General features: G+C 42.2%; 1 protein-coding gene across 1 annotated transcript in view; it reads right to left on the reverse strand.

Annotated features, from left to right (window-relative positions):
- Positions 1-142: 142 nt before the first annotated feature.
- EFCAB5 (EF-hand calcium binding domain 5) overlaps positions 143-17,085 on the reverse strand; it is a 41,786-nt gene continuing 24,843 nt past the window's right edge. The window contains exons 8-21 of the mRNA XM_037373103.1: positions 16,941-17,040; positions 15,938-16,221; positions 15,334-15,475; positions 13,220-13,434; positions 11,820-11,976; positions 8,228-8,517; positions 7,244-7,416; positions 6,270-6,498; positions 5,394-5,546; positions 4,093-4,196; positions 3,032-3,285; positions 2,241-2,470; positions 1,944-2,040; positions 143-484 (exon numbers count right to left, since the gene is read on the reverse strand). Of these exons, the coding sequence (XP_037229000.1) occupies positions 360-484; positions 1,944-2,040; positions 2,241-2,470; positions 3,032-3,285; positions 4,093-4,196; positions 5,394-5,546; positions 6,270-6,498; positions 7,244-7,416; positions 8,228-8,517; positions 11,820-11,976; positions 13,220-13,434; positions 15,334-15,475; positions 15,938-16,221; positions 16,941-17,040 (2,553 nt within the window). The 3' untranslated portion in view covers positions 143-359. The remainder of the gene's footprint in view (positions 485-1,943; positions 2,041-2,240; positions 2,471-3,031; positions 3,286-4,092; positions 4,197-5,393; positions 5,547-6,269; positions 6,499-7,243; positions 7,417-8,227; positions 8,518-11,819; positions 11,977-13,219; positions 13,435-15,333; positions 15,476-15,937; positions 16,222-16,940; positions 17,041-17,085) is intronic.

Below are 17,085 nucleotides of genomic sequence, written 5' to 3' on the forward strand. Positions count from 1 at the left end.
TATCTTTTATGAGCATTGTAGCTTGGTAGTCATCAAGCCATCCCTGCTTATCTCTCTTTCCCATCAGAATTAATTAAAAAAATCCCAAAACCAAAGCTTTTAATCAAGCTTTTAAAATTTACTAGCTATACTAGCAAAATTGTTTCCTTTAATCTTTTTATTGCTTTTTCTTAATTCTGACAGACTTCCAACCATCTTTACAACAAATACTTAGTGGCTATGTGTAAAACATAAATAAAACAACAGCTAACTTAATAAAAGATGTCAACTAACAGATGTCAAATACCAGAATTGCTAAGGTTAGATGAGGAATTCAGAGATTTAATCGGAGACACGCTAGAACTGGATGCTGAGAGGGGCTAAAGGGGTTTTTCATGATCCAAGCTCCGTGTTATCTCTGCTAGCGACAGGCAGGTGTGTACCCAGTCATACAGGTACTCGGCTGGAGCCCCGCCGTGCTGCCGCACCGCCGCTCTAGGTACCCCTGCAACAAAGAAGAGCTGTAACTGCAACAGGGCAACTCAAAACCACAAGCAGTGTCACCACAAGATCATCCCATCAGTGGACCATTCCCTGAGTACAGTGATCCCACCCTGGAAAATGGTGGTGCTTTGGAAAGCACACAGCATTATTGTAACAGTGGCAGCCAAGCACAGGAGTGCTGCCTTTTTATTATAATTTATCTTGTATTGGGGTAGGCCCCCTGTTGTACAAAGTGCTCTGCTGTATTTTAATGCTAAACAATTGATAATTAAAACCAAGAAAAGTGCGCTTTTTTTTCCAAGCTCAGATTTAAGAGTAATATCTTTCAAAACTCTTTCACTAAATGCTATTAAAGGTCACCACAGAATCACACCATTAAAGGTTGTGCTGTGAGTAGGTTCTGTGCTCTGTTCTATGTTACAGCACACGTATATGGAACATATGAGCTTTACCTGATGTTAATTTTAAAGGAACGCCTATAATTGTGAGTTACGCCTGTATTCACACCACTGATCTCTCCAAATAAGTTCCATCCCAGGAAACCAACCTTTTGTAGCATACCCACAGTTTGCCAAAGCTGCATTCTTTCTAGTTACATCTGCATCCCTAACTGGAGGAAGACTGGATGCTCTAGGCCTGCTTTGTTCTTTCCAGTTAATTAGTGTAATATATATGAGGAGAACACACAAAAAGGAACTATGACTGCACTAAGTGTTCACTGTTCCTCAGTAGGCAGGGTAGTGTTGATAAATGCCCCCAGCTAAATTAACAACTCTTGTCCACATTTGATTTTTAACAGGCCTCTCAGGATGGCATTAGATCATCAAGGGAAAGATCTCAACAGAACAACAGTCATTTCTCTTGCAGAGATACTGCACATAATAATAGCCTCTTGACTGCTCTGGCACCAAAAAAGCCCACAGTCATTGAAACAGAGAAAGACAGACTGAAAACCAGCTCCTGTAGATGGCCAGTGAGTATATTAAGTACCTGGCAGATGGTGTTTACAAAGAGGAGGGCTCACACTGTCCTCCCACAATCATGGTGCTGTTTGGAGCTGGGTCAGTCCCCAGGGCAGGGCATGGAGGCCTGAAGTAAATTTACTTGCCAAAAGAGCCATCATTCTTAATATATCTTTACATATTACTTGCAAAAAGAACCATAATTCTTGATACATTTATCTGGAGGTTTACAATGAGATAGCTTGTTCTGGTAGGTTTCAAAGCTGATCTGCTCCCCTTAAGGCAGGGAATTTTGATTCTAAATTTAAAAGGTTGACTTTTACTGATCAAAAAAGACTACAGATATTCAGGACCCTTTATCTGTTGTTTAATCTATTGCGAATGGAAGTTAATTTCTAAAACAAGGGCCCTAAAAGCACTCAGCTGAAGGTTGCCACTGACACTGTTTCATTGCTAAGGTGTGTCTTGGTAATCTCAGAATTAGTTTCTGATATTTACCAGTAATGCAGTCTAGCAGCAGGTCTGCTTGATCTTGCACAGATGCAGCAGTTGGATCAAAGCAATAAATCTCCTGAATCAAATTGTCATCAAGTTTCTGCAATGCAGAGAAGAAAAAGAGTCAGGTGGTGGTGCAAAACTTAAGAGTGGGTTACAGAAGTAAAGATGGCTAAGACAAGGATATAGGAAATCTGTAGGCAATGAATTATTTCACTGCCAATTCACCCTTGTCAAATTCCACTGTATCTTTCTGGGGGAGGAAGAACAGAAAACAGTCTCAACATTTTGAAGTCTCACCAGTTTACACTGACTCCAGTTCTCCATCTCCTCTGAGACCTTCCAGTTTGGATGGAAAAGCAACAGCACAGCCTTAACTATGTTATGTACCAGAGCCGGTGGTTCTGCATAGCTCTTTATTTCAGCAAAGCTCTGGGCATTGAGTTTCTGGACACACTTGCGCAGGTCCTGCAGCATGAACTGGTGGAACAGAATCCCCGCATGCCTCAAATTTGCCACATGTTCTGACCCTGGAATCAAAAGCAAACCTTGCAAGAAGCTGCTCAGAAACACCTGCTACTCAAGTCTTATGTTACTGACTGAAAGGCTCTGCCCTCTTTATGATTAACTCTTTGTCTCCTTGCCTGATTGATTTGTATACAGCCCAAGTATTCTACAAAACTTTAAAAAGAGGTATGTGCTTGAGAAGGAGACAAAACTCGCCTTAGGTGCAAGCAGAGGTCCTGAGACTACAAAGGGTTCAGGCATGCAGGTAATTCTGCTAACTGTGAGATTCAAATTCTTTTGCTCTCTGTTGGGGCAGTTCTGAGGAGGACATGCTAGATCCCTGAAGGCAACAAAGCACTTTGATATCAGTGGGACTTGGGCACAAAACACCAGAGTCAAAACAGAGTCAAAATGTAAACATTCTGTTTAACTGCACTCTGCTGAGGACTTTGGCTTTCCCCGGAATAGTTCATGTGTACCAAAGGTTTGTATGTGTCTTTCCATGCTTGTAGGAACAATTCTTTAGACAAGATTCCTAATTTCACCCCTAAACCCCCCCTATTTTGGCTCTGTATGCACAATACCCAGTACATAGGTTGGTTCTGTTTCCTCTAAAGACATCTTCAGTATCTCAGAGCAGGCAGCTTGGGCCATCTTTAGCATTTTCTGCAGGTCTTTGTGTTCATGAGGTGGTAATTTCTGCTGGTGTCTGATGCTGATGTCAAATAGGCCAAGAGCTTGCCCTGACAGGTCGTGGAGAGCTGCTGCAATGTGGTATTCGCCATAGACAGAAGTGCGAATGACCTCTGAACTGTCTATGCACTTAAACAGGTAATCTCTGAAATAAGAATAGAGAGAAGAAAATGCACTAGATGTTACCATTCTGGTTTCTTTTGGTAATTTATTTAGCATATTTTAGTAAGATGCCATTCATCTCTTGTTAAAACAAAGGTATTACACTACTAAACCATTGTTAAATTCCTTAAACCAAAATACACAGAGCTTTCAGTATCATTCAAGCCTTATACAAAAAGGAGAAAATAGCATTGTGGAAGAAAATATTGCCTAGCCAAGGCAATTACTGAAAATCATAAGAATTTAACAAACCTTGCTTTAAAAACAGTTTCCTGTTTATAACCGCATTGACATTTGTTCTACAGAGTTTTATAAGAAGTAAAAATATCTGCTGGAACAGCAAGCGGCTGTTCAACCAGCTCTGACAACAAGGATGATATCCTTAAAGGACAAGTCTGTGAGGATCTTGGCAGTGGAAGGAAACTGATCATTGAAGGAGATGAGACTAATATGGCCAGGAAAAAAGACAAATTATTCTAAAGAGCAAAATGGTTCAGTGTAGGCTCTAATCCTGCAGACCTTTCACAGCAGATGTAGAGCTTGCTGGGCAGCTCAGCTGGTAAGCATTAAGTTGGAATTTACGTTTTTGCAGGCCTAAACTCAAAGAGAACATACTGCTCACCCCTTCATAATTCAGCATCACATGCATACGCACCAGAAGCCTTGATAGTGAGAGCAGCGCTACAGCCAGATGCTCTTGCAGGGCTGCATTACCATGGGCTTTATGTAATGTGGACATGCCTGGTGCAGGCTGGGGTCACCTAGTTCGACTGCAGGTGCTGGAGCCTACCTTAAGAAGTTTTCTTTTCTGAGGAGAAGAACAGGAGAGCTATGAATTTCTTTTTGTCCTGTATTATCCATAGTAATAATTTTGCGCAGAGCATAGTCCTGTATCTGCTGGAGAGAAAAGGGAGGTTTAGCTGCATCCGAGAAAGGAACAGCCATTTGGAAGCTTGGAGAGGGAGGGAATTGTTTATTTCTTAAAGGAAACTCCTATGTACGTTCAAGGGCAATGGGATGGTTTAAAGACATCTCCCAACAGTGCTTGGTTTTATTCCCAGAGCGTGTCGCTCAAGATGCATGAAGAATGTGCCCTGGACCTCCCTCAGCCAGACAGTTTAATCCACCCGCAGGCTGCACACTGAGGAACAGCCACAAGCCAAGAAGAGGTTTCCCTTCTTTTTCCCATCCTCCTGCAATCCCCTTTCTCATGTCACGTTTGGTTGGTGTACTTGGACACATGGAAAGCGCAGAGGGGAGAAAATGACCTGGCTGTCAGGCAGCTAACAAGGGAACAGTGCAGAGCCTGGAACGGCAACAGAAAGCTGCCAACATAAACCATGCTTATCAGAGGAAGCAGCTGAATTATGGCTACAGCAGATGTCATACAGACTTTGTGATGACACAGGATCAGTCCTAAATATTGCATACCCTTTTCATCTTCTTAACTCACTTGTACATGAAGTGACAAGCTTCCCAGGGCCTGAGTGCCTGCTGAACAACTGGAATATGATCCGCAGGGAGGGAGCTGCCTTTACAACCTAGCTAATTGGGAAGCAGCCACTTCCTGAGTTGTGTTTATGTCTTGGCTGCTGACATTAGTTCAGAATGAAGAGCTAATACATTAGCTAGGGCATTCTTTTTTTCCTATAAAATACCATAATTTTGACATTCACAGAATTTCCACAGAAGAGCATCTCCCTCTGCGGAGGTCCCAGACAGCAAAGCTACAGATGGATGGATGGATGGATAGGTGTGGGGTTTTGCTCTATTCATTGCTATGCAGCTGTGAGCATTGAAGCAGGAGAATATTCCCTTTCCCACGGACAAGGGGGTATAGTAGCAGTGTTCTTGGATTGTGTTACACGGGAGGATGAAAAGAATGAAGACTGGCTTCCGTTAGACAAGAAAACTTCTCTCTTTACCTTTGTAGCCCTTTTGTTGCACAGGCATGCACAAGAATCTCAGGCAAACCCCAGTTTTTATAATAAAACCACTGGGAAATCACAGGCAGCTAGAAATGGCAGGTCCTCACTAGAGAAGTGTTTCAGCTCCTGGCTTACAGGCTTTTCAGTGCAGTGATCTGCGTACCTTGTCTTTGCCAGGCTCCACCAGGTACATAATGACATTGTGGATGCTGGGAGCCCTGGGATACAACCAGTCCAGAGCAGTAACAGTCATCTGTAGAACATTTTCCAGTGTGTGGATATGGTGGTAGGCTTTGCTGAATGCGTGAGAAACTCCCTGTGAAAGCAGAATCCTTCAAATAAGCTGGACAGTTCTGTACTATTTGGGGAAAAAAGCTGGGGAAAGGTTTGTGCAGCAAAATGAAGCAAAATGGTTGGAATAAATTACGTTAATCAGAACTTCTAAAACTGAAAAGTATCTGTGAAACATCCCTTATCAAATAATGCTCTAAAGCTCCAGAGTACCCAAGTCCTGAACCTGACAAAGTTGCTCCTCAGTGGAGGTTGCCAAATTGCCTGGTAATGTTGGCTTGCTGCGCTCCCTGCTGCCCAAATGGTGCATCCACAATGAGGCTGATCCTAAAGAGCATCCCAAAGAAGTCCCAGACTGCTGTGGCTTATAATTATTCCATCATATGAAAAAGAAGGTTTCAAGCCACTTTATGGAAACAAACACAAACATGAGGTTCAGAGCTTCAGGAAATAAAAGCTACTATCTTTGGGCTTTGCACAAAAGTGCGATTAATTTACTAGTCTGGAGTAGCTTAAATTATTGATTAAGTGATACCTCATAATCAATTACAGATAAGATGCTAATCGGTAAGATATTGATAAAGTGTTATGCTCACACCACTTGCACCATATACAGTAGAAAGGGACCCACGGTTCTTATCTTAGTTGTACATCTTGCAATTACTGAAACCAAACACATAAAATTCACACTGTCCCTACACAGTTGTTTGAAGAATGGTCTAACAAATTGCTTTGTGGTGGTGCCCACCTGATAGAAACTGATCTCATGGGTCAGAAAGATGGTTTTCTCACACTGGTCCCGAAGAGTGTCAAGTCCTAGAATGCCAAAGGCTCTCCAGCGAGCATCGTGCAATGGCAGTACCAGAAACGAACCTTTTCTTTCCTCCACTGGGCAGTCATAGTTCCAGAAGTGGATATTTCCGTGGAACTGAACTCTTGGAACATGGATTGGCTTTCCCTCTTCAACAGCTGCAAAGCTGAAAAATAAACTTATTGAGGAGGTTTGTTAAGAGTAGCAGAAAACTTTTAGCAAAACAATAAATACTGCAGCTTTGATCTCTCCCTGCTTTTTGGCATTGGAGAAGGAAGGTGTTAGCTCCTTACTTTGACCACACCCAGAAATACCACATTTACCACTTGCATCCCAAAGACAGTGGTAATAAATAAGGCACTTTTCATCCTTGGGACATTTTAAAAACGTAAACTAATGAATGTAATGAAAGGAATACAGAAGCAAGCAGCAGTTACATTTAATAGGTTAGAAGAAGCGATGTTTAAAGAAAGAGACAAGTGTGTCTAGCTTTTGGAAATGAGAAGTAAAGAGGCATGAAAGCTGTTTATAGTTTATATACACTAGGGAAGGAAAGGCATTGTTCTCGAAAAATATCCTGTGGATGTCAACTGGTATAAAGGCATTAATTTTAAAGAAGGAAATGTAGGCCCAATGCAACAGACATTTGCTAAAGAATGAGGTTTATTAGACGGTGAGCTAATTTCCCCAAGGAAAGTAGTGAAATCCCAAAAAGAGCAGTTCTAAGTAGACCGTGCAGAGTATAACGGCATGTATATGATAATGAATTATTCCACAACAGTCCCTGAGGGGATTTCCTCTCTGGAGTACTCTATCAACCTCTCTTTCCAGTGCCCCCCAAACACTGCCCGGTACCCCTACATTCCAAATATTTTTGAGAAAAAGGAACAGTCATTTGCAGCTTTTCCTACCTTACTCCTTTCATGTCTTTGTAAAGTGTCTGGTTTAGAACATATGGAGCATCATCTGCGGTACATGCCACATAGCGTAGCAGAAACTGCCCGTGCCCTGGTGAGAGCTGGTTCTCTTCCAAAAGGGCAATATATGCACTGATCTTCTTGTTATCCCCATGGGCTTCTGCATCCTAGCAACCACATGTTTCCCATTACATTATGTACATTACCCATTACACTTATTTCATGTACTTAGCACTTGTCTCATTTTTTGCTGAGATGCTGTTCTCGGTCACTGATTTTGTGTGTCACACACCAGCTGCATGACATGTATGTGTCTATGCTATGATTGTCTCTGACCGGTACAAAACACTTGGTATTTTGGCTGGCAAAGAAAATGGATTTCTTTTTTCCTGCTGCTAATGGGGAGAAGTTCATATAAAAATAATCCCTTATTATAATCTGCGCCTAAGCAAAAGTCCTATGGATTTCTTTCCCAATGGGGGATTCCTTAGGAAAAATCAGACAAGTGCCAGAGCTGCTACATTTACAAACCTACACAATATTGTAAAAACACTTCAGCTACCATCAGAGAAGTTTGGCTTTGAGGAATGCTTTAATGGTGAGGACAAACATCTAAAGTTGCAGCTGCAAGTTAAAAATGCAACTATCTCCAAACCGACTCTGGTGTCTTTCATTGCAGAAGCTCCAAAACTATAACTATGGATTTCCAGGCTCGATCCGAGTGAGCTTTTTCAAAAGTAAGACATAAGTATCCCTGCATTTTTTAGTGGTAGAGCATGCACAGGAATTCTTGTCTCACAGATCTGACTTGTGACTCTTTCTGTGCACAACCATGGGCTCTCCTGAACATCAGCCAAGTGCACAAGGAAACCAGCCTCAGACCAGCCTCCCATGCCAGTTCCACTCACACGCACCAGCGTCTGAAGTCAGTGTCACAATCCCAACACAAATGATGCTCGTGCTCCCTGGGATGCGTACCTGGGAGAGGGCCTTAAACACGGCTTTGTAAACAGGTTCCATGCTCGCTCCGCTGGTCTCAGCTGCTTGCTGGATATTGTGCAGCCATTTCCTCCTGGTTAAACTCCGCAAGCACTCCATGCGACTTCGCTCCACGCTTGTGGTCAGAAATTCCACCAAGTTGTCAATAGCTTCATCCTCATTGCCAGTAAACTCAGAAGCAACTAACTCAAGGAAAGTCTGGAATGCCCTTGGGGATAGCTTCCCCACTCTGCTGAGCTGTGGGTAACGGGAGCAAAGGTGTTTCTTTGCTAGTGGAAGAAACAGAAAATAAGACAGAGAGAGTCTATTTGAATAGTAAGTTCTGCTTTTTCCTGTGCAAAATATGAATCAAGCCTAAACTGGCTTTGGGTGGAGTGCTCCAGTCTGTCATTCTGGGTTTCTTCCAGCTGTCTCCTAAATGGAAGTTGTCATCATGACAAGTGATCTCCAGCTTCCACACTGGATGTACCTTTTCCTCCTGCCTTCTCACCTCCTGAGAAAGAAACCTGCCCAGCATTGCTCCTGTGCCCTTTTGTACCTCTGCAACAAAGATCAATGGAAAATAGGAAAGCTGCTTGGAGTTATCAAAAATTAGAGGTGTTTCCACATCAGAACCAAATTTTGTGGACACTTGAGGGGCTGGTGGGACTGGGCCACAGGTAGGCATCCTGTGTACAGTAATATAGCTGAGACCTTACAGATAAACTACTCATCACTCCCATTAAAAATGTGAAGGCCAGGGTCTACAGATGATTTCAGAGATCACTTATATTCTTTGATTTTCCATTATATATACCATACTTGCAGACATTATTTTTTTCTTTTCAGGCCCTCCAAAGTTACTATCATTCTTAATTATCCTTCTTTAAGTGCCTTTGATGAATTACTGAAATAACATCTGTATTGTGCTAAATCTTATAGACAGAGAGCAAAGAAAATGAAAGCTCTGTTGAAGTCACGGAGAGGACAGGACAACGGTGCTCTGGCATCACCTGTACTGCACCAAGAGATATAGATGGGGAGCAAAAGGAGCAAGGGAGTTTTTATAAGAAATACATCGTTTAGAAGAATAAATTAATATGAGAAACATCTAAAACAGTGAAGTGTTGCCTGTTAGCTCCCAGGGGAGTGAAGAAGTAAAGATGAATGCACAGAGGCTGCTCCTTCCCGTCTTGCACAAGGCCAGCGAGTGGAGCCATGCCTCCATCCCCTTTTTCATGTCCCAGGGATTGCAGCTGAGCCGGCCCAAATGAGATGAAGTAGAAAGGACTGGCACAGTTTCCTGTTGCTTGGAGTCAGGGGGAAAGAGGAATGCCACAAGGGTCAAATGATTCTTAAGAATTGCTTTCCTGTGCCTACTCACTCTAGTTCACAAACTTCCAGTTTGCCCAGAGGTCCTGAAGAAAAATGGGACTCGTTTCAGACTTGTAATTCAATGAAAACATAGATTTTCCCCACCGCTTTCTATTCAGATGTTACTTAAACCAGGAGCCAGCCTAACAGAGCTGTTTAACCCCTGTGCCAGTTCTTCCAAGCCCCCCACCAGAGCGCTGGGCTCACGGGGGTGCTCTTGCACAGCCTTTGGAAGTTGCAGGCAGTTTCCCGGCTTTGGAAACCCGGGATTCATCGGGTGCTCTGCCCAAGCTGCGCTTGCCTGCTCTCGCTCCTGGCAGTGCCTCCCCTGAGCACTGCAACGACTAACACTTTCATTTTTTTCTGCATCCTGATTTCAAATCCTGTTGGGCCCGAAGAAGGAAAGAGTGCGATTCATCAAGCCACTTCTGAGGAGCAAACTAAGCAAGCAAAGATATATAGGTAGAAGTGTGACTTTACTGTTAAACTGAGAGTATTTTGTGATCAATACATACAGTGGGCTATATGGAACAGTGTAATAGAAAATGCTTTGATTAATGATGCAGAGGAACAGGCAGGGAGCTGCCTCAATTGCCTCCCAGGGCATCCAAGATAGGGATGTTTATGGGAGCTGAGAGCCTCCTCCTTCCCCCACAGAAGTCAGGGGGCCTTTTACCACAAGTTTTAGCTGTAGAAGTAGCAATACTAACTGGCCCTGACCATGGTGGAGCTGACCATTAATGCTGTCTTACCCTGCCCATCATCTAACCAATGTTCAGTGGTTTTTAATTTCATTTCTGACTTCCTGACAGAACTAGAATGGAGAATTTTTTGATGGTATAAAAGTTTGGATCTTCACTTCCACTTTCTCCTCTCTTTGAAGAAAGAGATGAAGAAATACACATGAAGTTGAAAAGGTCATGATCAGTTCCTTCATTACTGAGCCACAGCATAATGAATTAGTTTTCCCCATTACATCATTAATGTTACACTTTTCCCTTACAATGAAAATCAAATAATTTTACCCACTTTTCACCCTGTGTTTTCATCCAGGAGCAGTGCAATGTCTGTGAACTCTTCCACCAAACCTGTTTGTTCCATAATGTCTTTGAGAGATTAGGTTTGAGCTACTAGAAATAGTTTTATGTCGCTTGTAGGTGGTATAGATTTTGCTATGCTCTCTTTCTATTTATTTGTCCTTTAGTTTATGAGCTCTTCACGGAAGGGACTATGTCCTTCCATATTTCTGTAGTGTGTTCCGGCATGCCTTGAATACAAGAGAGCTGTTAACTGCCAGTTTCTTCTGTGGCTGTACAGCCTGGAGACTATTAACAGTAGCATGCTGGTGCTCTCCCCACCCTACCAGCTGCCTCAAGCGAGCTAAAGGATAGAGATTTTGGTGGTTGCCAAAATGAGCCATTTTTAGTAATGTGGGGCAGAACAAGCAACAGTAAGATGAACATAGAGATGAATAAACCTCTCCACTCAAGCACATATGTAGACATGTTCTTAACTGCTAATGGAGTATTTCAGACCACCTAAGGCCCACATGTTCACATGCATAAGGCTGCCAGACAGGTCCAGGTGAACCTGCAGCACTTCTGACTAACCCAAGTCTATTCTGTCAGTGACCAAATTTGCGAAGTTTGTTCATAGAAAGGAACCAACAGAGAAGTGAGACTCAAAGTTTCTATCTAATTCCTGAGAACTGCGAAACAGTGTGGATTACTGAAGGCTATTTGAGACCCATAAGGAAAGCTGTTGTTCTCTCCTGTGAGATACGTTCCTGCAGATAGCACAGTAAAATGGATCTGTTAAAAATAGCTGGGTAACACAGATGGGCTAGACTAAAAGGGCAACAATGTCCTCAGGCTAACCATGTCCTCAGGCTTTACGCAAGTTTTTCACTGCCATATCACAAGTATACATTGCATGTTACAGCTGAAATAATTTTTCAGCACATCACAGTATCATGAAAGCATTGGGCCATCTCTCTGACTGGGCTTCTGTCACAGAGGAGTCTTGCACAGGAGGAGGGGATGGAGCTATGCATTAACAAGTAGGTCTGGATAACTGTTCATTTTATACATCATACCACGTATGCTTACAACCGCTCACAAAAACAAAAGAGACTGGTGCTTGCCAACAACCTCATCAGCACCGCTGTTGGATGGTTCAAGGCCTACTGTGTTGTCTCAGAGCAGAGCTGTCTCCTTACCCTTCCTCAAGGCCTCTTTTTCCATCCCTTCCTTGAATGTGCTTAGAACAGCATCTACCTCCTCCAGGTCCAGAAACCCAGATGCATTGTTGTCCCACTTTTCAAAAAGTGCCTCCAAAAGCAACTTCCGTCGGGCCATGTGAGAAATGTGGTGAACCTACAACAGAGGAACAGCCAGTCTTTGTTAACTCCTGGACATTAATGTTCAGTGTCTATACGTAAAGTATGGAAACTACAGTGGCATGCCAGTCATGTAGTTCCTATAGGCCAGGCCAAATACAAACATACACAGCTTGGACCTGGAGAGGAATCATTAAACCTGGGAGACAGATAACTGGAAACACTAAACACAGCCAACAGTTCAGTTTTACCAGGAAGAATCAGCACTGCAGTGTTATTTCACTGTGAACAATGAAGCTTGGATCTAAGGTGAGATCAATTCAGGTAAGTGCAAGTTTCCCAGAGTACAAATGTCTTCCTAGCAAGAACTAATCACAGCCTTGTTAGTAACACCCAAAGATGTGACAGTTTGCATTTCCATATATTGTGACTTTGCTGGTGCTGCCCTGAAGAGTGTGGGCTCCAAGGAAATGCATATAGAATTTGTCCTTTAAACCCAGTCTTTGCACAGCATACAGTGATAAATGGCTGGAGTGGAATTCTCTCCAAGGCCAAAATACTGCCAGTGTGTGTGTTGTGTTCAGTGTGAGGACAGTAGAGCCGTCAGATCCAATATCTCACCCAAATTAGGTCAGCGGCACAGAGGGAAACTAGAAAGAGCTCTGAGGAAAACGCAGCTAGAGTGGCTACTGTGGACAGACCCACCACAAAATACATCTGTACTATGAAGTGGTATGGGGCACCCTTATGCTGTGCATGATGGTATTGCTGAAGGGGAATATATTTTTTCAATGCATGGCAAGAGCACCTTGTAACTTAAACACAAAAAAGCATGTCCACATTCACATACAGCCATGCACATAGCAAACCCAGACATATTTGTTTTAAAATCCTCCCCAAAACATCTACAACCTCATATGTACATGCCAGTGCAGTAGGTCAGAGATCAGGTTCTTGGCTTTTATAAAGGTGAATAAGCAGAATGGAATGTTTTGAGCTCTTTCACAATTAACTATCAACCTGCTGTCTCACCAAGTCCTACTCTAGAACAGACAACCTCTTACAGGATGAGTCTGTCATCACCTCTAGAGCTAAGGGCTAGGGAGGGAGGATCCATATGAAAACAAAGGGGTAAAAGGTCTCTTGAAGAAATAGAGAATGCAAGGCTGTGAGTGAATATCTCTGCCAGCATGAGATTACAAGTTGACTTTGTAAGTGTCTGTAGGCATTTAATTGTTTTTTGTTTGGACACGGTGTCAGCAGAACTTATCAATATTTACTTTTTCTAGTTGTTCCATTTTTTCCTCTTCTGTCTGTTTGTATTCTTCTTTGATAAATGCAATAAGCGTCTTCACAGTAGGCAGAGAAATGTCTTCACCAACAAATGTTTCCATGAGCTGTACAAACTGTGGCAGGTTGAGGCAGCTTTCATCAAAGGCACTCCTAGTATGAGAAGCCCAGCGGTTCTGAATCTCTGCCATGATGGGATGTAAGTCTGAAAGGCAGAAAGCACAGTGCGTCACAGGAAGCCAAAAGCTACCCTAAAGCCAGCCACGTGGCAGGTATCAACACAGTCCTGAATTCTGCACTTCCTATCCAATGAAATTATGGCTGAATATGGACTGACTCCATGCTGACTAAAGGCCTTAATCTGCTTATACTTTTCTAATAGTATCTCTTCAGATTTATGCTCCAGTGTAGCATGGATGCTATCATACAACCAGGTCAAATCACTGAATCAGCTCACAGGTGAGCTGAAATTACTGTTACACAGCAAGTGGCCTTCTGAGACAAAGACTACATTGCTCTTATCGAAGTCAGCTTGGGGAGGTAGCGTTTGTATTCTTGCCAAAACGTTCAGCTCTCAGCAGTACTGGCACATCTGCAGACACCACCAGCCACTATGTGCCCAAGTGAACACACAGCTTTATGACCAAATACCTGGAAATCTAGTATTCTCACACTTCCAGTCCTCTGGAATTCTCTCTGCATAGCTGCTATAACTGCAACTTAGGTCACCAGTCAGAAGGTCACCTGATGAGAGATAAAATATATCTTGTAATCATGTAAGCTTTTAAAAAAGACACAAGATAGCTTTTCTAAAAGCTTTTATAAACATATATCCAAGCAATAGTTTCTGAAGCAGATGAAAAGAGCCATCACCTGACCATGGCACTTCAAATTCCTGGCTAGCTTCAGCTGGAGGATCCTGTCTGTCTGAGCGTCCTGGACCTGCAATTTTAAAAAGAAATCTTCTGTAAACGAGAGCTTACTAGTCTAAGCACCCTGCTGATTAATATGTAAAATCTACCTCTGTGTCTCTGGAGTTATCCTTGTTATCAGTAGCTATTTATTTTTACTGTCTGGAAATACTGCTTCCTGCAATTCACCTGGTGAATGTTCCATTTCTTAAGCATAGCTACAAACATCCATTTAGCAAGAGTAATAAGATAAATCTTTTCCAAGATCAGTTCAAAATTATATTCAGACTTCTTGCTTCCATTCACCTTTCTCTCAAAGAGTATCGTACCACCGCACCATTGTTTCTGGGAGAACAGGGTGAGAATCTGCTCTGAGGAGTGAAGTAGTACATGCCCCAAACAATGCAGGATGCACACCCAGGGCCTGGCTGAATGACAGGTTAGTGCTGTGTACTGGGAGTTAACCACAGAAAGCTGTAGGTACCAGTGGGCTGTACCATCAGTTTTACAGCCCTTTATGTAATAAATCTGTCACTAGACTGCTCTGAACCAGTTCTTACTGTGAGAAGAGTGTATTCACAGAGCACTAGAAAGGAAGAAGTTGGTCCTTCTGGTATGATTAAGCAAGTACCTCTTGCAAAGCACACAGTTGCCTGACCACAGCCTTCCTAGAACAAGGGCCTTTGTACACAATTAAAACGTATGATAGTCCTTTTGAATCACAGTAGGAGATTAAAATAAAAGGTTCCTGCTATTTGATCTCATACTGTGTCTCCCTATAGGCAATCACAGTCTAAAAATGATTAAAAGTAATTTTTAGATTTAACGTGCTCAGGCTCCTGTCTTATATACTAATATTACAGAGTGAAACAGAACATAAAAGTTTCTCCTTATTATAAAAATGCTGCTGCTTCAGAAAGTGCCTGCTTGAATTAAAGTGCCTGCTCAGTGCTTTGAATACAGATCACCAGCAAAGTGACTCACCTGCTGTCCTGTGAGAGGAGCACACTGAAAACTTGGCAGAAGACACCATGCTAAGAAGATATCAAAGCTTATGGTCTTCTGTATTCAGAAATCACCCACATGCTTTCAGTAATTTTGGAATGGATTAAAATCACACCTATAGTTAAACCAGTCCAAATTTATACAGTGCAAAAGATTCAGGTCTGCCAGAATAAAGGGGAATGCTTTACCTTTGCCCTGGTCTGGCAGAAGGTCCTCATCCTGCAGTCTCGTCTCCGAGCTTGTCTGTTGGCCAAACTGGCTGCCACGCTGCCTAGAAAAACTCTCTTCTCCTGCAGGAGTTTCTTTTACAACCTCTGCAAGTGGAGCATCCTGTTTTGAATCAATGACATCCATGTCTGCCACAGCTCTGTCTGCTGAGGTCATGGATGTAGCTTCAGGTGTTGGTCCTGAAATTGTGTTGGTTGTTTCTGTAATCAGCTTGTCCTCCACCTGACTAACTTGCCCTTCTGAGCCAGGTTCTCTGTCCGAGATACAAGAAACTTCTTCCCTACTTGTTTCTGTATCAGGCTTTCTACCCAAGCTAAATTCCTCTTCTTCCACCTGTTTTTCAGATCCAGGTTCTCCATCTCTACTGAGACTGTACCCAGTAGAGGCTGATCCTAGCAAAGCTTCCTTCTGCCTGTCTGCAGTTGCAGACTCAGTTTCCCTCTCAGGTTTGGTGTCTTCATGGAAACTGGATTTCTCACTATGTACGGTATCTCCATCCAAATCACTAGCTTCAAAATCAGTACTTTTCACTGCTGACACAGCATCCTCACATTCCTTTCTCACTTCAGCATCACTTGATTCTGGTGCTTGGTTTTCTTCCTTAGAAATTCCTCCAGTCTTAGCTTCAGTCATGCCCATTTGTTCAAAAAGATCTTCTCTGCTACTAGTTCTTATTCTATTTGTGCCTTGTCTATTATCACCTACAGGTTCATATGCCAAAATCTCTCCCCCAGAAATTCCTGTTTGAGACAAGACTAACTTTACACTGAGTTCCTCACAAACTTCCGGGTCATCAAGGCCTCCCCATAAATCTGCAGGCTCAATCTCTTGCAGTTCAATTATTGGCCCTAAAATAGAAAAAATTGTCAATAAGTTGATAGTTTGCATGGGTTTTATGTTCTTTAGCATTGCATAAGAAAACTTAAAGAAAAAGAAAAAAGGTATTCCAAGCAAATACAGACTATCAGAAAGTACCTTCTGCAAACACACATCTCAGAAACACAAAACTTCAGAATAATGTCTTTGCCTGCAGAGAACTGCACTTGTTGTTGTGTATTACACCATATTTCTTTTGAAATAATTATTGGTTTCATAATTCTCCATACTAAGAAGGAAAGCTGTAATTTGTCTTGCATTTGATCTTAGCAATTAATTAATGTCCAATATAAAAAATTATTACTTTCATGTAGATAGTTCTCTGTGTTTTTTCTTTATCTTTCCATGTTCCTGGAGAAATCTTAGTGTAAACACAAAATTAACTTATAATATTGCCCAGTAAGAAAGAACAATTGTTTCAGGAAAAGTAGTTTTTCTTTAATTCTACTTCCAAAAAGTACTTCACAATTTTGTAGGAAGGAAAAGTTTTGGATTCTGAAGTATTTCTAAACATTGTGTCACAGTTTGCAAAACATGTTTGCAAATGATGGCGTATAGGTCACATTAATCATTTGGGTTCTTTTTTAGGCTCTGTTCGCTTCTGGTAACACTTATAAGACATGTATTAACTATACAAGCTCATGTGGCTTTCTAATGTTTTAACCACAATCAAAACATCCCACATACTTACACTGTCTTGGGTTACAAAATCCCCTCCTAGCAATCACCGGGCTTCTGTCATAGAAGTCTGCCAGCAGGGCAAGTATTTTTTGTCTATCTAAGAGACCAACCTAGACAAGAAGATCATCGTTATTGTTTTTTTTCCTGTGGTTCTT

This window comes from Falco rusticolus, chromosome 1 (genome assembly GCF_015220075.1).
Source record: "Falco rusticolus isolate bFalRus1 chromosome 1, bFalRus1.pri, whole genome shotgun sequence".
NCBI lineage: Eukaryota > Metazoa > Chordata > Aves > Falconiformes > Falconidae > Falco > Falco rusticolus.